The 25301-nt window shown below is 45.0% G+C and overlaps 1 protein-coding gene across 1 annotated transcript in view; it reads left to right on the top strand.

The window, feature by feature from the left end:
• Positions 1-16716: 16716 nt before the first annotated feature.
• Positions 16717-25301, top strand: part of GALNT2 (polypeptide N-acetylgalactosaminyltransferase 2) — a 70006-nt gene continuing 61421 nt past the window's right edge. The window contains exon 1 of the mRNA XM_081855859.1: positions 16717-16922. Within this exon, the coding sequence (XP_081711985.1) occupies positions 16812-16922 (111 nt within the window). The 5' untranslated portion in view covers positions 16717-16811. The remainder of the gene's footprint in view (positions 16923-25301) is intronic.

Here is a 25301-nt window from a genome sequence, read left to right as displayed (position 1 = left end):
CCCTTGAATCCTGAGTTCGAGTGCCTTCAAAGCCCATGACACCTTTGGTAAAGGCTGTTCTCCAACTGGAGCGCTCGCAGGACAGTTTCCCAGTTGTCAGTGTTTATACTACATTTTTTTAGATTTGCCTTGAGACAGTCTTTAAACCTCTTTTGTTGACCACCAGCATTACACTTTACATTTTTAAGTTCAGAATAGAGTAGTTGCTTTGGAAGAGGATAATCAGGCATCCGCACAACATGACCAATCCAACAAAGTTGATGTTGAAGAATCATTGCTTCAACACTGGTGATCTTTCCTTCTTCCAGTACATTGCTATTAGTTAGCCTGTCTTCCCAAGTGATGTGTAAAATTTTTCAGAGACACCATTGATGGAATCTTTCAAGGAGTTGGAGATGGCGTTTATAAGTGGTCCATGTTTCACAAGCATATAGTAAAGTTGGTAGTACAATAGCTTTGTAAACAAGCATTTGGGTTTCCCTGAGAATGTCCTGGTTCTCAAATGCTCTGTACTTCAATCGGGAGAAAGCTGCACCTGCAGAGCTCAGGCGATGCTGGATTTCGGCATCAATATTGGCCCTTGTGGAAAGATAACTGTCTAGGTGATCGACATTTTCCAACATTACACCATTGAGTTGGATTTGTGGTGCTGCAGAGGGGTTATTTTGTACTTGTTGGTGCAGCACTTTGGTTTTTGGGGTGTTGAGTGATGGGTCAAGCTTTTTGTAAGCTTCTGCAAAGATATTAAGGATGGTTTGGAGGTCATCCTCTGAGCATGCACACACTACGTTGTCATCAGCACACTGAAGTTCTATGACGGAAGTTACAGTAACCTTACTCTTTGCTTTCAGCCTGCTCAGACTGAAGAGCTTTCCATCTGTTCGATATATGATTTCTACTCCGGTGGGGAGTTTCCCTTAAGTGTAGAATCATGGCAATGAAAATAATGAATAGAGTTGGGGCAATAACGCAAATCTACAAATCTACAGTCAACAACACCAGAATGCAAGTAATTGTTGCAAATGCTATTTTCAGGCATTGTTTTGTCAGCAACATATATAAGCTCTTTTACCTGTTACGAGACTGCACAAGCCTCCAAATGACTTTTTTCTTTTACTAAATCCAGATACGCTTCATTTGTAGGTTGCATACTGGATCACCTTTTACGCCACTTAGCGCTGATATTTTAATTAACAATCTAAACCACTGCCAGCAATGACAACTCATTGAGTTTAATGCCACTCTTGCTGGCCACAAGGGGACTTCTTTGGCATCCCTTTAAAGAGATTGCTATGATTGGCATGGTCACCCTCCTCTGAGCCCTACAATCCAATCCCTGTGCCAGCACAGATTTGGCTAGAGCTAGAGCCCAGGAGATAGGAGAGAGAAAACAGAAATGGTGGAACTGAACTTGCAATATTTGATTTTTTTAATAGCCAAGAGCATACAGCTAAATTAAGAACAGTATAGAGCTCAAGATAGTTAGGAAATAAGGGGACAGGGAGGGAATAAGCTCCATTTCAAGGGCAGAGGTTGATTTGAAAGTGCCCTTGACATTTTCAGTACAAGTAATAGACCCTTTCTATCCCACAGCAAGCCCTAGAAAACTAGTTCTGCAAGTTTTCAAAGTGGGTCAGATTAAACTGGGGAAATGCCTAGTGTAGAGGGAATTTATTGGGCAGTGCCTATGGCATTGGCTGCTGATGGAGGGTAATAATTAGCTAGTGTGGTGGTTGGGAACATAGAAAGTTGCCTTTTATTGAGTCGGACCCACTGGCAGAGGAAGAGTGCAGGAGGAGCGCACTGCCCCCGGCAGCGCAATCCCGGCAGGATTCCATTGCGGCTGCCCCCCCCCCCCGCGCTGGTCGCCCCGCCCCAGGACGTGCACCAGCCTCACCCCTGCCTGCTCTCCGCCACTGGTTGGACCATTAGTATGTCCTGCTCAGTATTCTCTACAGTGACTGACAGCAGCTGTCTGGAGTTTCAGACAGGGTCTCCCATGAGATTACCCACCCAGGCACTGACCAATCCCAGGCCTCCTTAGCTTCAGTAAAATGTTGGCCTTGTGTACATTGAGACCATGAAAGGAGAACCCTGTAGGATCAGGCCAAAGACCCATCTAATTCAGCATTCTATTCTCTCTCCATGGCCAACCATATCCCTATGTGAAGCCAACAAGCAAGACACAAGTCCAATAGCCTTCCCCCTACTCTCACTTTTAAACTTTTCTTTGCAACCACGAATGCTGCCAAGGTTCTCCTGAGGTTCAGCTGTTGGGATTCCTAGCCAGAAGCATGATGGAACTGCTGGTGCACATCCATGTCTTCATTTTGACCAGGGTATTAGAAGTGTAAACAAACTGACTGGGCTCCTCCAGCTACTTCTTGGCAGATGTCATCTCCCATTGGCTGAACTCCCAAGGGCCTGGTTCCGCAATTATTGCCATGCTGTACAATAACGGCAATCGGTGTCATATACACCTCCAGGGGTGCAAGTATAAGCAAGGCAAATGGTACTCAAAAATAAAGGCAATCCAGATCTTTTCTTTCCAGATCTTGCAAAGCAGGTTTCCACTTGGAAACCACCGGAATAGCTGCGTCACATAAACTCTTGTAAATTGTGGTTTCCGTAATGGAATCATTGGCATCCACCTTAGTTGACTGGATGAAATAGCTATCCTGATTAGCTATAATTTCCAAACCTTGTCTGAGCTGTTTTGCTTCCTGAAGCATCAAAACCTCCTATAAAAATGGGACCTCAACCCTGGCGTATCAAGAAAGTGCCTAAGCTCGAAATGTGGCAAGAGAGATAATGAGCTTTTGGATAATGTGCATTTCTCAAACGTGTTTGTTCAAAAGCAAGCAGCAATCCATTACTAAACAAGTGCCATAAAGTTAACAGTCCTTTGCTGCACAGTAGCAGGCTCCTCTGCCAAAATGTGTGGGTTTTAAAAAAATATTGATAATTTATGAACTAGGGTGAACTCTGAAATAGCTTTGCAAAATATCCTCCTCTAAAAAAAGAAAGAAAGGTATGAATAAATGACCAGGGCCCTGCAGATACTGAACTACAACCACTATTTATTTATAAAAAGCATTTACCCGACGCCTTTTGGATTTAGAAAAGGTCCTTAAGGTACCACTACTGTTTGTCATTTTTTGGTGCTAGGAGCTATACAAAACAGGAGGCATGGTCTCTGTGCAGAAGACTTAGAATTTTCACTATCCAGTAGTATCTAAACAACACTTGTGCCTCCTCTAGACTCATCTCACAATGAATAACTCACCACAGGGCGAATTTAGGGCTCTGTGAGAGGTGTGCATGCACTGGGTGCTGAGCCAAGGGGGCGCCATCTCAAAGCCCGGTAAGCAAGGCACTGGGATTTGGGAAAGAGGCGTGAGGGCTCTGATAAGGTCCTAGAGTCCTCCTATCTCCTTCCCAAAGCCTAGTTAGCACTTTCCCAGCTTTGGCAAGGAGATGGGAGGGCTCTAGGACCCTGCTAGAGGCTCTCACCACCTTCCCAAAGCCAGGCCCCTCCTTACCAGCCTTTGGGAAGGCAACATGAGGAAAGGAGTAGGGGTGCCATATGTTGGCCTTGCACAGGGTGCCATAGTACCCAATTCTGCCACTGACTCCCTGGGCAAACAGTGCCACCTGTTGAGCGGGGCGGGTGACGCTTTTACAAAAACTACAGAAGTTCCACATGGTTCCTGAGGATTCCTATTAAACCACAGCTTCTCTACCTATAAGAGCACATTTAGCTTTTATGTAAGCCAGATCTGAAGAAAAAGTGCATCCAATATTCAGACCACGACGGTGTGTCTTATATTTCAAAATGTGCAATTCTTATCTTTTTTTTTGCAGGTGTGAAGCAGCCAAAAGAGGCTTTGACATATCTACAATGAAATGACAACATGCTAATAGGATGAATAGTGTCACACACAACACCATTTTTCTCTGGATGAGCAACCCTGAATAGACTGCCAAACACCGGTTCCTGTCACACAGTAACAATTTTTGGTCATTACCAAGCAATGACAGAGTGAAAGCTGGTGAACCTCTGTATTCCATTACCTGTCCTCCTGAACATTCAGTTCTGCTGAGGAACGTGTTTTAGGGAAACAGAACCTATAGTTAAAGCCAATTTGAGGTTTGAAGAAATCAGAGCCTTTTTTTCACTAAGCCGCCAGCCGTTTTATGGTAAAACATGGCTGTGAATGTCTAAAAAAGGTTGGGAGGGGTGACAGGAAAAATGGAGAGGTTTGTCTTTGTGTTGACAAACAAGCAGGAAGCTGAAAGCAGAGGAAGAATGCCCTCTAACCCTGCAAATGATGGTCAGGAGAGAAATGTCATATATTTTGCTCCAATGATCCTCTTTGCTGGGCCTGCACATCCTCTGTTTTACCCCTGAGCCAATGGGCTAGTTTGTTCCTAGTCTTCTGCTGCCAATGGCACCAATCCTCTCCATTTTTCCGATTGGTTTAAATAGCATTTCATTTCTTGCCACTGGGGTAGCCAACATGTTGCCCTGAAGATGTCGTTGGACCTCCAACTTCCAACAGCCCTGCCAGCATTACCAACGACAAGGGATTATGGGAGTTGTAGTCAAAAGTGGCTTGCCAGGTAGGGCAGAACCTCTGTGCTAGCTTTCCGGCAGGTGGGTTGTTTTTCCTTCCTGTGAAGGAGAGCAAGGGGAGGTTGGCAGGGTGCAAACACACCAGCAGGAGTGTTGGATGCATTTGCACCATGCTGACCTCCCTGCTGCCTCAGCCGTCCCCCTCCTGGTAAGCAACTATATTCCACCTGCCAGGAAAGTAGCATAGTGACTGCACTCCATCTAGCAGACTGCTTCGGCTTGTAGTTCAGTAATATTTGGAGGTCATCTTGTTGGCTATCTGTCACACCATACCAGGACTGTGACCCCTCCTTCCAAAAAGGACCTAAGAATTAAGAGAGAGAGAGAGATCTTTTAGAGCTGCCTCTAAATTATCGGGATAAATTTGACCTTCCACTGAACTTCTGTGTGGATGATTACAGTAATTGCTCAGAGAGTTCCTGAGATAATAACCAGCTCTTTCTAGGTAAACATTATTTGATATAATTAGCAGAGGAAGTGTTGCATCCGGGAGCAGTAATAATAGCAACATCAAACTACAGAGATCCTTTCAGAGACTCACAATGTCTAATGATGGAGGACTTGACAAGGAAATTAAGTTATTCATTAAAAACAAAACAGCCAGTTCCATACCATATTTTGTGTCCTTCCAGGCTGGTTTGAGCTCAAGCTAATAAAAGTCCTACAGTCAGTTCAGCGCACCTCTGAAACCTGTTCCATTCCAGTTCATATGGGAAAACTTTAAAATGTGATTGACACTAGAGTGCTGATTTACATAAAAAGAATAATGAAAGAAATGTGGTGAAGCAAGTTATATGGGTCTACCTACTAAAGTTTCAGGCATGACTGGTAACTACTATGCAGCAAGAATGAAATAAATGTGTTTTAAGTAGTATTTAAAATCTACAGTGGATTCTAATCTTTATGCTTGAAGGAGCAGGTCTGTCTGCCCTTTTTCCTGGTTCCCAGTGCATGCAATTGCCTGCTGAAGGTCCTCAGTTCATTCCCTGGCATTCTTACTTAATGATGGTAAACAAGGGATGGGAAAGATCTGGTCCTGAGATGTTGGTAGTCGATAGTAGACAGTACTGGATGGGCAAATCCTCTGACCTCATGTGTTCTAAGATGACAGATGCAACAACAAACCCAAAACGTCTTCAAAAGAAACTAAGACCACCCAGTCATAAGGCATACATTAATGCTTTTCATAAGTTCAGCTAGGGTAGGGGTGAGGGACCTGTGTCCCCCTTAATATTGCTGGACTTCAATTCCCATCATCCCTGACCACCAGTTATGCTGGCAGGGGCTGATGGGAATTGGAGTTTAACTGCAAATATCTAGAAGCCCACAGACTCTCAAGCCCTGATCTCATACCCTCTAACATTTCTCTGATGAAAGTAGGGACATCCCATTCCATAATGATAATTTTACTGTTCATACCCCACACATCTTACTGGGTTGCCCCAGCCACTCTGGGCAGCTTCCAACACATATAAAAACATAATAACACATTAAACACGGGGGGGAAAAACCCTTCCCTATACAGGATTGCCTTCAGATGGCTTGGAGGTCTGATATAACTCCATACCCGCCAACATTTCTCCAATGAAAATGGGACATCCTAAGGAAAAGTGGGATCAAATCATAAACCGGAACGGCTTCTCTCAATCAGGGACATCCCTGGAAAATAGGGACACTTGGAGAGTCTGTGATCTAGGGTGAAATGATCAACACGGCAGAGGTGGAACCTGTTACTGTAATGTTGCTCCCTCCACCTGTTAGTTCATTTTACCCTTGAAGTACATATGAAGATAAGGACTATCCCCGTGATTCATTCAGGTTAGGACCATTGAAAATATCACTGTTTAAAGCAAAACTCTCATTCGAAACGTGGGATAGCTAACCTGCAGCACTCAGGTGAAACATTTAAAGCACATGACTTCCCCCAAATAATGCTGGGAACTATTGTTTGCTAAGGGTGCTGGGAATTATGGCTCTGAGAGGCGTACACATCAGGATTAATTGGGAGAAGTATAGGCTTTAAGCGCATCCACACACATAGATAAAACAAAAAAAATAAAAAAATAAAAAATAAATTCCTTCCAGTAGCACCTTAAAGACCAACTAAGTTAGTTCTAGGTATGAGCTTTCGTGTGCATGCACACTTCTTCAGATACACGGTATTCCCGGAAGTGCATCTGAAGAAGTGCATGCACACGAAAGCTCATACCTAGAACTAACTTAGTTGGTCTTTAAGGTGCTACTGGAAGGAAATTTTTAATTTTTTTTATATATTTTTTTTGTTTTAACTATGGCAGACCAACACAGCTACCTATCTGTAACACACATAGATGTTGTTTTTAAAATACAGTTCATTGTGATCATCTTTTGAATATTTTTAATAAATCTTAAAACTGTTTTTTTTAATTAACCGTTGTCAATGTTTTGTTTTATATTGTAAACCAGAGTTTGTCATTTATTTATTTTTTACAATCAAATGGTATATAAATTTTGTCAAATAAATAAATATGCTTAAAATGGAAGGTGTATGTCCACAGCATTAGTCCAACAACTTCTCGAGGGCTGTTCTAAACCAAAACCCTGTTTCTTTCTGGGTGACTCCCCACTGCATTCCCCCACCTCCCATTGCCAGTTCTGGTCCAGGGTCTACTTAGATTTTCCAATAGCGCTTCAGGTTTTGCTCTGGTGAGGGGATGCGGCAGAATAGTAAGAATTAAAGCTCGACTTGGTTTTAATTGAGGATCAAGTTTGGTTTAAGCCCCGCCCCCCAGGGCAGCACATCAGTAGGCCATTGAAGTGACTGTGGCAGCCCACATGTGCAGCACAGCCCACAAACTGTAGCTGCTGGACTGGGACTCATGGTAACAAAGAAAATACGGTTGGAGAGATATACACAGCCAAAGGCAGGCAGAGAGAAGCTTTGCTTCATTTGCACTCCTGTTGCCCTTTATTGTTCTGACATGACCAGTGTTCCTCCAGTTCCATCCTGCTAATAAATGATGCATAGTAGACAACCTTGGCAGGTACTTGAGATGGAGGGCTGGAAATTACAATGGCAAATTCAGAAATGTTTACGGCACAGTCGCAATTCCTAGAGCATTACTGCTCTCCTTTATAGGCCTGTGCAATGCCACCTCTTGCGATAATTTATGATAGCATTTCATCCACCCTTGCCTCGGGCTATTTTCCTAAGGCCTTAAATGCCATGTGTTATGATACAATCACTGTTTTCTCAGGCAGCTAAGAGCCAATGACATTTCTGTGTTTTGGGAAGAAATGGCCTTTTCCAGGGGTGGCCACCAAGGTGACCTGCAGATGTTGTGGACTGCAGCTTCCATCATGCCCAGCCATGAACCACCATGGATAGCTCAGTTGGTAGAGCATGAGATTGTTAATCTCAGGGTCCTGGGTTTGAACCCCACGTTGGGCAAAAAAAAATATCCTGCATTGCAGGACTAGATGACTCTTGTGGTTCCTTCCAGCTCTTCAATTCTATGATTCTATAATTGGCCATGATGGTTAGGGCTGATGGGAGTCCACAGCATCTGGAAAAGGACCACATTGTCCACCCCTACCTTTGCCTAGACTAGAGAGACCTGGGAATTGCATGCTTGGCTCAACACTCTCATAGGGACACTTGGAGGGTCTGGAAGTAATTGGGCCTTTAGTGTCATCAGCCCAGTCCCATGAAATACCCTGCCAGTGGGAATTCAGTGGGACCCTTCTGTGTCAACTTTTAAATGCCTGCTGAAAACTTTTATATTCTACTGGGCCTCTGCAGAGAATTAATAATACTGCAATAGTTAATTTATGTCTGCTTTTAACTTGCTTACAGTTTTTATTGTACTGTTTTATGTTTTTATTGCTGCTGGCAGTTTGGTATATTTTTTATGGCACAACGGTATACAAATATTTTTAGAAATATATACAAATAAAATGCTATCCCATATCATTTCTCTGGTTAATCCGGATTTACCATTTGCATGGAAACCGCAACAAGAGAAAACCCCAGCAAAAACACTAAATCTGGGTTAAAAATGGAGGGGGTGAAATATGGGAAGAATAAGTTATATGGACAAATAAACTGTCCCCAGTGTGCCTAACAACTGTTAACTCACAACCACACTTGGATATATAACATTCAAGCTAAGAAAGGGTGGTTTTATCCAAGGCCACCCACAGAGCTGAATGGTACTGTATGTGGGTGAATATGACTGTCATCCTCCTTTGTATAAGTGCAAGGGTTGTGGTTGGAAATGACATACATACGAAGCTGCACAAAACAGGTGCCGATAAATATGCAGCGTTCAAGGCACGCACTGGGCTAAACATATTTAAGGGTTGAACTACTGGCACATAAGTGAAGCACATCTGAGAAGCATGTCCTTTCTCCTCCGTTGACTAAGACACAGTCCACTTTTGCAATGACAAAACTAATCTTGATTAGCAGCCAATAGCAACTGAGTCATTTATTGCAGAGGGAACACTAGAAATCTGCATCTCAGCAGTCATGCTCAGGAAAATGGAATCTGGCTTTCCAAAGCGGAACATTGGTTTATTAAAGTGGTGTCATATTCAGCTTTCTTTCTTTGAAAAGGAAGTTTACGGGCCAAGTGACTTCAGAAAAACTGCCTGCCTGCTGATCAAGGGAGCTCCCACGTCATTTCAACTCTAGCTAAGGTCTTGCTTCTGCACTTCCCATAGGCATCTGGCTGGCTGCTGTGAGAACACATTGCTGGACCAGGTGGGCCTGATCCTGCAACATCTTATGTTCTTAATGATGGAATACACAGGAAAGCCTCCTCTGAAGGCACGGGGAGGAGGATATGAAGAAAGATTGTTCTATCTTAAGGCCCAGAGAGTCTCGAACCAAACCCCGGGACCAGACCCCCTTATTCTTTGTTTACTTCTGCATAGTTCCACCCTTATTCCAGACATTGTGATATATCAATACATTGTGATGTTTAGCTGGTGATAATACCGCAAGGCTGAAAACCAGTTATCTGCCCTCAGTCCTTGGATCAGGGACCACTTGCTATCAGACTGCTCTTACTTGTTGATCTGCTTCCCAGGTCACTGGATTTCCTGCTTACTCACCTGTCTGCCTGGCTTCACCTCCCCCAGACTGCTGGCAGGTAACTGGGACAATGGGATCTGGCTGATTAGTGGTTGGGAGAACTTGACATGGCACGAATGTTGGAGGTGGTAGATTGGAGCCCTGGGGGGAAAGATGTGATTGTATGATATATGGTAACTGGGCTGCTATGGGCAGGTCTTGGATTGTCAGCTGGCTTGGATGTCAGCTAGCACTGCTAGACTGTTGATAGAAGGCAGGATCCAGTGAACATGGATATCTGGTACCTCTCTAAGCCTGTCTGGGGGTCAGGCAAGGGAAACCTCAGAGTTGGGGACCAAATTTAACCTGCCCGATCTTTCTATGGAAAGTTCCATGGAACTTTCCCCAGGCCACACTCCTCCCATAACCGCATCTCTTGCCACCTCTGCATTCTTCTTCAGTGGTTTTGCTTGGCTGGAATGTGTCCTTGATCTCTGATCAGGCTTCTTCCTTGCTGGGATGAAAGACAAGAGAGATGGCTGTGGAAGAATATATATGTAGAAACTAGATGTTGTACAAAGGTGCAATTCACAGTTGTTGCTCTTTCCACTTTTGCCTCTAGCCCCACACATGAATGCTACCCCATGTCTGCAAGCCTACATAACGTAACCCTTTTTAACGTATGTTTAACCACAAATGGGAATACTTTTGCGGGCTCATTCTCTGGATAAATGCCAAGCCCAAGAAGCAATAAAACAAGGTGATTTTGTTAGCCTCTCAGACGCTGAGTTTCACCAACATGGATGTTGCACTTCCTGATGTGCACTTTTCTCAGAGCACCAGGCAAAAATGGAATCACATTCTAGACCTATCACCCTTATTGCTAACTATTTTGCATTTCTAATGAATAAAAGTAATCTGAGATTTCAAGTGAGAGCACAGCCATTCACAAAATTGACTGGCTTCATAGCAAACGCCAGAACCCCAAATCCTCTTCCTTTTCTCTTCTGATAGATGGCCTCTTATTCTATGTACGTATTGTTTTAAAGTATTTGCCATTTTTGGAGTTGTTTATTTCATGTAATTGCCATCAACTCTGGAACAAACATATACACATTGGAATTATCTGGGAGCTGTTGTTCTACCAAACTGAAATAAGGTATATTTTCCATTTGAATTTCTTCTGCCCTTCCCCCTGCTCTTTAAGTGGATGATTTTGTCAAATTAAGTCTAAGTAGTTTCCTATCAACCCTCCCCCCCAAAACACACACATTTTCAAGTGCTTTTAGCAAAGCATTAGAGCCAGTACTTTCCAAGGGCCCCTTGGGAGAAGCAGTTGTTTATCTGTGCAATTCTACTGTCTCTGCCGCCCAAGGAATTGCATAACTCAAGCATTGAGATGTAACATCTGTATTTCCAGACTTGTAAAATGGAAGTATTCCTGTGCATTTCAAACCAAAAGTATCTGCAGAGTGATACAGACAACGCTTAATTGTATTCAGAACCTTTACATATCTTCTTTGCAATATGGGACCTGCACTGGGAATGGACCAAACTGCTCTCCTGTTTTTGTTTTTATGTAAGCCTTGCCTTACCATGAACACTCCAGGTGGCATCGTCAATTGAACTACTTAATTTACATCTAGGTCCTCCAGATGTTGTTGCACTATGGTAACAGATGTTGAACTCACAATGAACGCCTCCATTGTTCTCTTATAATGAGAACAGCACCCACCTGAGAGGTGCTGGAACTGGGTTCCGATAAGTTCTGGCTGAATAAAAAGCCTGGCCATGGTGACCAGGGCTGGTGGGAATTGGCATCTAACAATATATGGAAGGCCATTGGTTTCCCATCCCTGGTTTACACACAGGGCTTACTGTTACTGTATATCTTCACTGGATACAAGTTCTACCCACTTCTTTTTGGATACAGACAAGAGAGGCTGGGTAGCTTGGCTATGAAGTAGTATGTGTCATTTCAGCATTCCATGTTGCTTGAGTAATCTGGAATCCCAGGCTATGTAATTTAGACATTTTTGAGGTCTTGCTGTAGTATCAGATCTGCTGAATCTGTGTGTGTGCATTTTCGGGGTTGTGTGGATGAAAGGATTGCATCACCGGTCCAGCGGCAAGACAGTGTATGGGGCTTCAGTGCCTGACCCATTTATCAGGGATGCTGCTGACCTTGCTATTACATTCAATCCATTTTCAAGGCTATATCTCAAACTCTTCAAAAACAACAAGGGCTTTAAAACTTTTGGCAGAGGTCAAGTTGAGACTCCTTGGTGGGAAACTCATGCTGCTATTATAAAAGCAGAGGAGCCTACGGGCCTGTCAAGGTAACAATTTTTAGATAGCACTTAATTCTGCCTGATATAATGCAAACTGAAGACAAACTGACAGAAAGGGGGCTCATTTCCCCCACAAACATCAAAGTGAAAAATGTGTCCAGACATTAAAAAAGAACACCTGCAGAGCAACAGAACAAAAAGCAACAACAGGAATTATTTTCCCGATGGATTATACCAGGGGTTGCACTCCTGATGTTGTTCAACTACAACTCTCAGCTCTCATCATTGAAAATGCTGGCAGCAGCAGATGTGGGTTGGAGTTCAATAACATCTGGACCCCTGGATTATACAGATGATAAACATCACATAAAAATTGTGTGTAATCCTTTTACATCAGCTATCATGAAGATGTGGGGTGGATGGGTCCAACAATTAGTGCAGTCATCATTGCCATGAATGGCATTAATCTAGATGAATGTAAGAAAAAGGATGGAAGTTGTTCTATTTTTCTTACCTAAAATGAGGGTAGGTTTGTTTTTTCTTCTTGCATTAAGTGAGTGTTTTGCTTTGTCGATGTGTTCTTAAAGGGTCAATGGATGCCTTTGGAACAACCAAATGCTAAGCTTCAAGGGGTAAATGTAGATTGCTATCAAGTGTTTCCAACATTTAAACCATATCTCTACTCAGGTTACAGGAACGGAAGACAGGATCTGAACAACTGATTATCTTGAGCTCCCTAGCATGAAAAGGATGGTTGTTGCTCAGTGTGGTGTGATTCCCCTGGGGCACTGAAGGTATGCTGAGAAAGTGATACAGGTCATATAGATAAACCACAACAGGGCAATTGTTTTTACTAGGACTATTAGGAGCAAACCAGACATGGGTGAAAGTTTTTAAAATAAACCCATTTCTTAAGTAGGGGTTCACTTTTAAGGAATGGAGACAAAAGCTGCCCTCTCCCTCACATCTTACCAGTAATCCAGTGCTTTGAGACTTTCCTCACCAGCATGGCTTGGATACCAGGGATGAACTGGCTGTGGAAAAGAATCTTAAAGCAGCAGAGCTTGGGGGTGAGGTGGGTCTGTCAGGGTTTTGTTCTCATTTTCCACCTACTCCCTTTAGTGTTAAAAATAAACCTCCACTGCACAATCTGTCACCTCCCCAACTGGGGAGCATGTCTAAACAGAGACATCTGGTTGTTGGTATTATTATTATTATTATTATTATTAAATTACTATACCACCCTTCATCCAAGGTTCACAGGGTGGTTTACAATATAAAAGATTAAGGGCACAAACTCTAATGCAAGAACCAGAGATTTGAGCTGCCTCTATGTGTGTGTCAGAAAGAAGCAGAGTTGAGTAAGGCTGGGGCCCAGGGGAGGGTGGAGAATCAGTTGAACCCTTGTTTATTTTTAAAATGTATAACCTGCTTTTCGCCATCCCAAAGCAGCTTACAAAATAAAAATATACAAAATTTAAAACATAAATTAAATATCATAGATCAGAGAGCAACATGCATAGTGCTGAGCCCTCCTGAAATAAAACAGTTTTAAGCAGGTGACTGAAACTCAGCAAGGATGCTGCCTGCCTGTTTTCTGCTGAGAGGCAGTTCCCTAGAGTTGGGCTCACTACACTGAATGCACGACTCCTTGGACTCCTTGATGACAGAAGCTGCGCTTCTGGTCCATGAGATCCCCCAGGTGACTGCAGTGATTTTGTTGTGGCCCTTAATGCTGTCAGAAGAGCTGGCATTTTGATGTTGGGCAAAACCCCTTTATTTGCCCAAGACTTTTAGATTCCAGTTTATCCACTGCCCATTCTGTTTCATTTCCTTACCGCTCCTCCACTTTTTGTTTTTGTCAGCTAAAGAACAGGACATGCAGGCAGGCTACTGAGCCAAGAAAAAAACACCGTAAAAAGTAGGCGGGGGTAGGGGGAGAGAGAAAAAGGAAAGAAACATTGCAGCAATCCAGCAATGAGTGCTGTGATCTCACCAAAATTCCAGTCAGGCGGAAAATGTTTCCTTTATTTTTATTAACATCTCGTGTTAAGAGACCTACTAGAGTGATAAGCTCCAATGCTCCAATTGGTCCAGGGATGCTTTCCCACTCTCGAGAAGAACAGTGAGTTAAAAAACATTAAGTGACTGGAAAAAGAAAGAATAACTTGATTTACTATTCAGGTCATGCTTTGACTTTCAGAGGCATCACTCCAAGGCATGGCCTATTGTTATGAAAACATAAAAATCCAGGATTGCTAACCAGAGAAAATGGATCACTCCTCTCCAAAGTCCATTTTCTGTTAGGTGAGAGCCAAATTAACAGAGGGCATGACAACAGCTGTGGCAGATCCCTACATTTACGGTAAGTCAAAATGTGCCCTGTCACGGGGGGGGGGGGGTCCTGATTGAAGGAGGTGCAGAGCCAAGGTGTATGGGACCCTCCCTCTCTGCCTCATGCCTTATCTCCCCCTTATCTCACAAGCAGAATCCAAGCACAAGACGACTCTGCTCTCCTCTGGTCTCCAGCAGCTGTATTCTGAAGCTGTGAGGCAAAACCGGTGTGTTCGGGGCAGGGGAAGAGGCATAAGCTGGCCCCACCGTTCTACCTGGGCTTCCTAAGCGAGGCTGCTCAATACCTGCTAAACTAGCCTGTTACCTTCAGGATTGTTCCTGTTACATAGTACTGCTGCCTATTCATGTCTTACTCCAATTCACACATGCTTCCATTAAAAAGGAATGTAGCCAGAATGGTAGCCAGTGCAGTGCATTGAATTGTTTGGATTTCCCCATTTTGCCTAAGCAACTGAGCTGAGGTCCCCCAATTGTTGCACTGCCCAGGTGATTTAATAGCCCACAAATTCAGCATAGCAAAGGCCAGTTGCCTCAGCAACAGGGACAAGTTCTCTCACCCCCTTGTGAGTAAAGACAATGAAGGGCTAGCATTTCTTCTAATGCTTTCCCACCCTTTGTCTCTTGGAAGTGAGCATTTTAAGAAACTTGGGTGCTACTGAGCTAAATTCTCATATATTTCAGATGTCATATCTTTCCATGACAGATACATGGTTTTAGAGGGTGTGTGATACATATATCTCCAGGGCTTTTTTACAGCCAGAACTCAGTTCTGGCACCTCTCAGGTGGACAACATTGCCATTACAAGATAACAATGAAGGCGTTCATGTTGAGTTCCAGCAACTCATCTTCTAGAAAAATAGCACTGTATATATTCTGTTCTTCAGTCAAAATAGGCTCCCAGGATTGCTTACAAATCACTAAAAAAAGAAATAGATTGTGAGCCTGAGGCCAAGGACTAACAAGACACAGCACAAGAAGAAAAATTGATTGGGAGGTATGCAAACTCAAGTTCAAGTTATTAGTTACAAGTGGTTCTATTAACCATTTGAAATGGAAAATATCAAGGAGAGGCAGGACCAAAAGCTGATTGTCTTTCAGAATAAAGAAAGAATGGCCAGACCTATCTTCCATGCTCAAGAAAGAAACTCCTGGTCACATAGCCACAGACAGATTGTAAATGGGCCCTTATAGACGCCCAGAGATTTAGCCCAGGCCAGCCCCCTTTGTCCCTAGCCATATGTAAGTTTGTGGAAAGGCACAGTCTTAACATATAGGAAGACCTGGATTTGATCTGTAGCCAGAGCTTCCTGGGAAGGTGATGATGATGATGATGATGATGATATATTACTTATACCCTGCCCATCTGGCCGGGCCTCCCCAGCCACTCTGGGTGGCACACACACACACACCTGACACAGTACAGTATGATGAATGATGGGTGTATAGGCCAGTAGTCTTGCTTGGGTAATATGGGTATGCAAAGAAGTTTCCCATTTGTTTTAATTTAAGAAATTCCAACTGTTTTTTCCCATTCATTTGCAATGAATTTGTTTCAATTTCCATTCACTTGAACTGCATTCGTTTCATTCTCCCCATTAATTCTTATTTATAATCGGAAAGCCATTTGCTCCCCCCCCCAGCTTGTAAGAGTGGCATATTTAATGCAAAGAGCATTTAAGTTTCAGGCTTTCCGTTATTCAGATATGCCAAATGTCAGGCAGCCTGCACGAAGAGCCCACTGACCCCGTGCAGTTACATAGGCATAACAAGCCATTTGAAATCAGCTCTGCACAGTTCGAGCGGTGCAATCCTAGGCACGTTTCCTTGCAAGTGAGACCGATGCCGCTTACACCCAAGTAAGCGCACTTACTCCGGGGTAAGCCCCCACTGAACTTAAACCATGCATTGGGCTGCCCTGCGCGCCATTTCCCGTCGCTGCTCTGGTAGACAGCTCGCGATTTTGCTCCGATTTGCCCTCCGAGGTGACCCGCACAGCGTCGCCGGGGGTCTCCCGAGATCACTCAGCCCTTCCCAGCCGGCTCCTCCTCCTGCCTGTGCTGAGCTCCCCGTTTGCAGGAGGAGCTGGGCATAAAAGAAGCAGCGCCAGCAGGAGAGACCCGCTGCTGCTCCTCCACCTCCTCCTCAGATCTCCGGTCCGTCTCGCCGGAGGAGGACCCCTCCCCCCCCTCCCACTACGCGCTTAGGCCGCGCGAGCCCCCCCCCCCGCCGTGCCTCGATGGGAGGGACCCCAGGAGGCTTAGCGTGCTGCAACCATGGCGACGCGCCTGGCCCCGCCCCTCGCGGGGCAGGCCGGCTCGCGATTGGCTAAGGGGTGGGCCGTCGCCCTCTGCCCCCTGACCCTGCGCGGCGGCGGCAGCGGCAGCGGAGGTAGCGGCGGCGGCGCCTGCTGCCCGTTTCCTGCTGGCCTGGCGGCGGCTGGTGCCGCTGCTGCAGCACTGGGCGGGCGGGAGAATGCGGCGCCGGTCTCGGCTGATGCTCTGCTTCGCTTTCCTCTGGGTGCTGGGCATCGCCTACTACATGTACTCGGGCGGCAGCGCCGCGCTCGCCGGAGGCGGCAGGAAGGTGAGCAAGGAGAGCGCCAGGCGCCCTGGCCGGCGGCGGAACAGGGCCAGTCCCGACGCCGCCCCGTGACCGCGGCGTCCCGCTCCCTGCCCTTCCCCTCTCCCCGCGGCTCACCTCAGCCCGCCGCCCTGCCCGTCCCGCCGCCCGGCGCCTCCTCTTCCCCGCCCCACGCGCCTCGCTTCGAGGACCGGCTTCCTCCTCCTCCTCCTCCTCCCGTCTCCTGCTCCGAAGGCGAGCGGGAACGAACTCCCCCCTCGGCTTCCCCCGCGTCTCTTCTCGCCTCCCCGATGGGCGAAGGAGGCGGTGAGCTTCTTTCTCCTGCCCCCCCTCCGGGCGAGGAGTCTCTTCGAAATGGGGTTTGGGCGGCAGAAAGCAGCGCCGTAAAATATGGCGCCCCCCCCCCTCCTCCCCAGCTGCCCGCTTCCCCCTTCTCTTCTTTCGGGAGTCGAGGGGGCTTTCCCTTCGGTCGGTGAGGGAGAGGGCGCTGCTTCCTCGTCTTGGCGGGGAGGGAAAGCCGCCTGCGACGTGGGGAGGGAGAGGGAAGCGAGGCTGGGGGGGTGGGGTGGGTGGGGGGTTTCCCCTCCGGCGTCTCCCTCTTCCGCTTTCCGTCTCCACCCCATCCAGGAATCGACACGAGGTTAGGCTGCCGCTGCTGCTTCTGCCTCCCCTTCTCTCTCTCGCTCGGTGGAAGGAGTTCGCCCTCCAAGCGCGAGGGATCGCCTGCCTCTCTCCCCCCCCCCCTCGCCCTTTGCTGGCTCTCTTCGGAGAGGAACACAGTAGCGTCCCTGACTCTACCCAGTTTTCCCTGTTCAAAAAATCAAAATAAAAAATAGAGAAAGAAAATAAAAGAAATTAAGCAGATGGTTTCTTGGTGGACTTCAGCCTGGTTTCCAACTCGTCATTGCACGAGTCGCTTCGCAGCCAACAGAAGCGAGCCACGTCGCAGTTTGTGGGGGAATTGGCGTGGGAGGGAGCGTTGTTAGGGGAAAGGGGGGAAGCTGGTAAGAATTGCTCCGGATTGTCACTTCTCTGGATGAATTGCTTATTTATGGCGTGACGAGTCTCTCTTCTGCATAGGCTCCGACCTTGGAAATACTTTCATTGCCCCTCTTGTCTATGGTGAAGTAGTGTACCTCACCTCCACCCCCGGCCCAGTATTGAGAGTATAAATACTGCTGAAGCTAGAAGTGAATGTTAATTTTTTCAGACAATTGACTGCTTTCCACTGTATTCGTTTAGTGCTGTGTTCTTTAGCTATAATTGGGTTCAGTGGGTTGATCTTCAGATTTCTGGAATGTAAAGAGCAGGCCTCTTTTCTAGGACCTGTTCTTTGGCTTTGTCCTCTTGAAATAATTCTGTAAATATTTAGGTAGTTCTGAATATGTGCAGTGCTGAAACAGTTGCTTCACTAAGCTGTTTTAATCTTTCAGGTGGCCTATCATGATAGTTCATTGAGCAGGCAATATTTCAGGCAATATGTGAATCGGAGACATAGAGCAGTGCTATTAACTCATGTCCAGAGTCTCAGTGTTGCTAAACCATTTATCATACCGCCTGGGGCTATTGCGTCTTGTAGTTCAGTGACATCTAGAGAGCTACAAGTAGACAGGTAGCCACCCCTGCCCTAAAATTAGAGGTTTTTCTTCAGTCCTGGAAAATTTTTACACTGGAGTTCAGTTCAGTGGTTTGACAGTCTGTCTTTATAATGGAATTCACTTGCTTTAAATAAATAAAAAATGCAAGAGTTTGAAAGCCAGGGATTCCTTTCATATATTGCAAGTTTCTGGTATATAAAAAGGGATACCAAGAACTGACTTCAGTGATTTGATGATTTGAAAGTTTTCTTCTTTTCTTGCTTTGGCAAATAAAAGTATGAGGATTAAGTATTGGAAACACAGTATAGTATGTGGCCAGAAATATTATGTAGTAAATTGTCACAATATGAATTCAGGAAGTAATAAACTGATTATAGAACCACAAGAAATTCTTGCTAGTACTATTTTAACTTGATTCTCCAACCAAGCCAGTTGGTCATGTGTGTCAAAAATTGGCATTGATTGTAATATTGACACTCTTTCAGAACCAGTGACCACATTAGTACTTCAAAGTACTGGTCCAAAGGAGTAAACAAATGAATTGTTGCCCTATGTCCATGAAAGCTTCTATTAGCATAGTTGTCGTATAGGGTGTTATGAATAGTGTGCTCAAAGTTGAGAATAAAACCTGTCATTTTAGGAGCTAAGAAATGTGAAATGTAAAAGGTTAGAATTACAAAAATGAGCTACAAACTTAACATGGATCTAAAGTGGAGAAAGTCTGAAGTAATGACCCAGTTGAACTGAAAGTCTGTGACCACACGTGGGGGAAATGAACAATTATACACGGATTGGTGATTTAGGATTCTATTTTCTCTCAGTGAAGCATAACATTTAATTCCAACCTTTAGAATGGCCTAGTAATTGTAAGCAGAGGAAGAGGTGTGTAAACGTAATAGCTTTTGAAATTGTTGTAAAAGGCTCATTAACAGGGGATGTCAGACTTTGAAATAAAACTTGAAGTGGTGTGCGTGCTTTATGAATAGAAATCCTACTGCTGGGGAAATTGGGAAATTCACTTTAATTACTTACAAAGCAAATAATTACAACTTTAACATATCAGATTGGCTATATTGAAATCTTGATTATTTAGTTTACATGGTACCCAAGTGATAGTTCATTCAGTTACTAAGTTCAGCCAGTTTTTGTGCGTGCGCCCCTGTTCTGTCACTTATCCTTGGTGTTGTCTTAGTTTTGGTCACTGCTTTCTTATGTATGTATAATATCATAAGTATTCTATGGAAACTGGTCCATTGGTAGCCAGTGGGACTAGTAGAGGAGGTACAAGCTATAGGAGAGAGGAAGAAGTGGGGGATGAGCCTATATAGGGCTTTAGTTCGTAGTACAACATTGAAATGGCAGTATATTTATTATTTCTATCCTTTATTTCTGTGCACAGCTAATGGAGATGTGCATGGGCCTCTGTCTTTTATTATCTTCACAACAGCCTGGTATGGTAGGTTAGGCTATGGGGTAGGAATTATTCTTAGGTCACACAGCGACCTTCAAGACCAGGTCACAAGATCTAGCAAACCACTGGCTTTCTGGTTCCTAGTAGCAGCACTCTAACCTTTATCTTACACTGACTCACTTATTCACCAAGCTAATTTTGATGAAGGAGTGTCACATAGACTTGCAAATTGAAGAGTGTTCCTCCCCACCCTTGAGTATTATGCAGAGCTAACTAAATTCTTATTGAGATGTCCAGGCATATAACATTTTTCCAATGAGGGCAATGTGCTTCCATTGCTTTTCTCTTTTAATTTCAACCCTGTGATGCAGACTGTGATTGTGTACAGTGGTGCCCCGCAAGACGAATGCCTCGCTAAACGAAAAACCCGCAAGACGAAAGGGTTTTCCGATTTTTAGCGGCTTCGCAAGACGAATTTCCCTATGGGCTTGCTTCGCAAGACGAAAGCCCATAGGGAAATCTCCGGGGACAGCGGGGAAGCGCAGCGCACCTTCTCCTCTGTTCCTGGACCTGTCCTGAAGGCTTGCGGTGGGAGGTCCGGAAACAGAGGAGAAGGCGCGCAGCGCTTCTCCTCTGTTCCCGGGGCTTGCAGTGGGAGGAGGGTTTTTCCTCCCCACCGCCAACATTCAGAACAGCATTCTGAATGTTGGCGGTGGGAAGGAAAACCCTCCTCCCACCGCAAGCCTTCAGGACAGGTCAGGGAACAGAGGGGAAGGCGGCAGCGCTTCTCCTCTGTTCCCAGACCTGTCTTGAAGACTTGCGGTTTGAGGAAAAGCCCTTCTCCCCCGCCAGCCTTCAGAAGAGTTCCCCGCAGGGCTCTCCAAGCTGCGGATAGCAGCCTGCTGCCCCTATCCGCAGCTTGGAGAGCCCTGCGGGGAAGTCCTGCAGGGCTCCCCAAGCTGCGAATGTCTGCCCCGCGCGAGGGGCGCTCTGAAGCAGAGAGCCCCTCGTGCGGGGCAGCAGCCTGCTATCCGCAGCTTGGAGAGCCCTGCGGGGAAGTCCTGCAGGGCTCCCCAAGCTGTGAATGTCTGCCCCGCGCAAGGGGCGCTCTGAAGCAGAGAGCCCCTCATGCGGGGCAGCAGCCTGCTATCCGCAGCTTGGAGAGCCCTGCGGGGAAGTCCTGCAGGGCTCCCCAAGCTGCGAATGTCTGCCCCGCGCAAGGGGCGCTCTGAAGCAGAGAGCCCCTCGTGCGGGGCAGCAGCCTGCTATCCGCAGCTTGGAGAGCCCTGCGGGGAAGTCCTGCAGGGCTCCCCAAGCTGCGAATGTCTGCCCCGCGCGAGGGGTGCTCTGAAGCAGAGAGCCCCTCGTGCGGGGCAGCAGCCTGCTATCCGCAGCTTGGAGAGCCCTGCGGGGAAGTCCTGCAGGGCTCCCCAAGCTGCGAATGTCTGCCCCGCGCGAGGGGCGCTCTGAAGCAGAGCGCCCCTCGTGCGGGGCAGCAGCCTGCTACCCGCAGCTTGGAGAGCCCTGCGGGGAAGTCCTGCAGGGCTCCCCAAGCTGCGAATGTCTGCCCCGCGTGAGGGGCGCTCTGCTTCAGAGCGCCCCTCGCGCCAGGCAGCAGGCTGCTATCCGCAGCCTAGGCAGCCCTGCAGGAACTCTTCTGAAGGCTGGCGGCGGGAGAAGGGCTTTTCTTCCCACCGCCAGCCTTCAGAAGGCTGTTCTGAAGGCTGGCGGTGGGGAGAAAAGTCATTCTCCCCCCGCCAGCCCTCAGAAGAGGTCTGGGGACAGACTGTCCCCGGACCTGGTCTGAAGGCGGTCTCCCTAGGAACGCATTATTTGATTTTCAATGCATTCCTATGGGAAACCGTGCTTCGCAAGACGAAAAACTCGCAAGAAGAAAAAACTTGCGGAACGAATTAATTTCGTCTTGCGAGGCAGCACTGTATATTGAGAATATATTAATTTCAGCTTATGTTTGTGAAAATACATTGGGTGATAAATTTCACTTGTTTATACTACCTTACATTTTATACAAAATAAAAAAGATTGGTATGGTCATTAGGTACTGGTATCCTATAAATAAGTAAACATTATACCTTGATTATCAACATCCATTGGTGCCTCTGCCGAACTCATTTCCATACCTGTGAAATCTTGTCCAGTATGAAATATTTTGTGGCTGTAGGAAAAATTGTGTCTTAACTTTTGCTCAAGGGATCTGTGGTAGGCAGACAGAGTAGTCATTCCACAACATTACTGTATTGAAGGTTAAGATATTTTCCTACTTTGGGCGAGGGACTTCCAACTCTTCTATAATTCTTGTCTTTTGAATCTTAAGTTAAAAAACAGGTTTCAAATGGCTTTCAATGTCCATTAATCTGTCAGTGCGTTGTTCCAAATGTTGTGTGGTCCCAGTGGAACACAGGACTTGCAGAGTTCTGGAGACAAGATTAGCAGAGCTTTGAGAAAACTTCTAGATTGGCTCTCTAGCAGTTTAATTATAGTACTTTTTTGTATAGTGCTTTCAATGTTGAGTGTGCTCAACATATGCCCTTACACTACAACTCTGTAATGAAAATTGGTACTATTTCACCCAGGTGTGAGCCTAAGGTTGAGGGAGAGTGATTTCTCTAAAAGCACCTGATGAGTTCATGAGATAGAGGTGAGATTAGAACCCAGGGCTATTAGGATAAAATGGAGGGGGGAAAGAATGAGTTATGCTCCCTTGAGCTTCTTTGATGAAAGGTTGGTCATAAATATATTGAAAATAAATACTTTAGCATATTGATGGTATACTAGATATATTCTTCTTTTGAAGGACGTGGAATAATATATACTACAATGCACTCCTGAATTCCAACTGAGCTTCCCACAAAATGGAAGTCAAGTTCCCCCCCTACTGAATAGACAGCTCTCACTAAATGTGATGCTAAAAATAGTGAAATTGACAAGTTGCAAATTAGAGTAGCTTTTTGTGTATGTGTGCAAAATATTACTTAATTAACTGAAGATGAATAACTTGCCATTACTGCTGCATGCTGGTGACTTAAGTCGCTCTCATATATATGGATGTTTGCCAGGCAGGTGAACAGTGGCTTATTGAATGAGGCAGTCCTAGCAGTTTTCCAGTCTTCTGCAGAAGCTGTTGAAGGATTCCCTTCGCCCTTTTTTTAAAGCCATATGTAACTTGAATTGTTAAAAATAAATTTTAGCTTAAGCTGCTTTAAAAGGTGTGCTAGCAACTTGAAAGTCATTCATAAGTGATTTTTTAGTAATAATTTTTGTTTACACTGAATATGCAAATCAAAACTAGCTCTGTCATGTTTTGTATTTGTCTGGTGTCCTAACTACATCTTACTACTGCACCTGGTAATGGGAAGTGACCTAGGTTAAGCCTGGCAGGACAGCTTACTTTGCGGCATTAACCCCATCATGCATTAATTAAACTTAAGCATGTTGTTATATGAGACTGGTTATCCTACAAGATCTGTCCTTTCTATTGAGATTGATTATTTAATTTCTATATTGTTTATTTATTTTCCTTCTGACACACCCTCCTTCTCAGTCTCTGGGTTCTTACTCACTGGTCCAACAAATTCTCAGTGCACCCACAAAGGTCTCACAATGAGAAGAGTTCCTGGAAACAGTGGTCTTCACCCTAGTCTCTCACTCTAGATTTGCTTTTTACGGGCAGGCTCAAGGTGGATAAGTATTTCCTCAGGCTACCGACAGCTGTGTGGCATTCAGCTGCCCTCTCCACACCCAGTTTCAGATACAACTGGTTTGTTGAGTTTCCCAGGAGGTTCAAAGGAATGGGAAGAGGACCTCCTCCACTCACAGCTCTTTCTTCATTCTCTGTCCTTTCCTCCTCTTCTAGCCTATCTTGCAGATTGCATAAAATAAGCAAGTATACATTTCATTCCTGCTGTCTGTCTGCCACAGTGCTTTTGTGGAAGATGAAAACCATACTACTACTGGTAAACCAGGTCAGTTTGATTTAGCTGAAAGTGCTTAACCACATAATGGCAGCTTCCATCTGCATGACTGTTCATGAAACCACTGCTGCAGTCTTTGCCCTAGTTACATAACTTGCTTTAGGGAGTTCATCAGATTAGGGTTAAACAGTCTTGCCACATATGGTAAAAAGCTTGAGAATCATGCAAATGGCAGAGTTGTGCCAAGATTTGCACTGCCAGAAAAGGAGGTGACTATATATTGTGTGGCTTTTGAAGAAGGACCATCAATCAGTACTCATAATCTCAGAGGAATATTGACAATAGATGTTCTTTAGCATGCTGTTATCATTGATTGCTTAATTACTGAAACACTGTTCTGGTTGTGCTGAAAATTCTTCATGACCTCTAACTAAAATTTAGGCACTGGGTAATTCACTTTGTTATGAAAAATCCCACTGAGATACAGTTTTTAAAGTATGGTTTTTACAAATTGGCAACTGATTTTTCTGGGCTTAACCAGCTGTTTAGTGCTATGTTCATAGTGAAGTAGTTAAACGATACTTTTTATAGCTTTAATTGCTAAATGTTTTCTTCACTTCCATTAGTAAAACATCTGGCTTTCTTTTGATGTTCTCTCTGGGTGACAGCTGAATGACAAAATAATTGTAAAAAAATACAATAAATAACCTGCTGTGAGAAATTAGAACTGTGTTTAACGTTTAGCATGTTATCTTAATAGCAGCTTTTCTTCAAGATGATATATTAAAACAGCTTGTATTCTTGTCAGAAATATTCATAGATAATCCAACTTCTGCCATTTAAACAAATCTGCCATTTAAACAAATCTGTTTGCCTATGTCCTACCTTATTATCAGATATCAAGATGCATTTGCCGCCTCTACGGCAAAATGATTGGGTAATCCCATTAGCCAGTTGTGGTTCCTGCACAGACGGTACGGCACCATTGCCTGCATCTAAAAGCATTGGGCTGGATTCAACTAAACCAGTGCACTAACTGAAGTCAGTGCAAGGACTCTTGGTAGTGCGACAGGGTTTTCCTTCCTCTCCTTCCCCTGATGTTTTCCCCTATCTATACATTCCCCAGATCTGCTCTGGAGGGTCAGGAAAACTCCCAGAATGTGTCAGGGGAGGAGAGGGGATATCATTTCATTTAGCAAGCAAAATTCATGTGCTGATGGAATGATCATGTTAGCACAATGTTGAATTCCACTCATAGTCTTTCCTCCACAGGATACAGGAGATCATGCCTTCTTTCCACAGTGCAGTCTATCATTCAGTGATGGAAGTCCCCTGGTGGAGGTAATTAATACATAATGCTTCCCCATGAGAATCATGCAAATGTAGTTGAGATTTATACAGTCGGATCATGAGAGCCAAACTCAAATATCCTGTCGGTCAT

The sequence above is a fragment of the Podarcis erhardii genome, assembly GCF_964252035.2.
Source record: "Podarcis erhardii genome assembly, chromosome: 3".
NCBI lineage: Eukaryota > Metazoa > Chordata > Lepidosauria > Squamata > Lacertidae > Podarcis > Podarcis erhardii.
The sequence above is the reverse complement of the archived record's forward strand: the minus strand, read 5'-3'. Positions and strand labels throughout refer to the sequence as shown.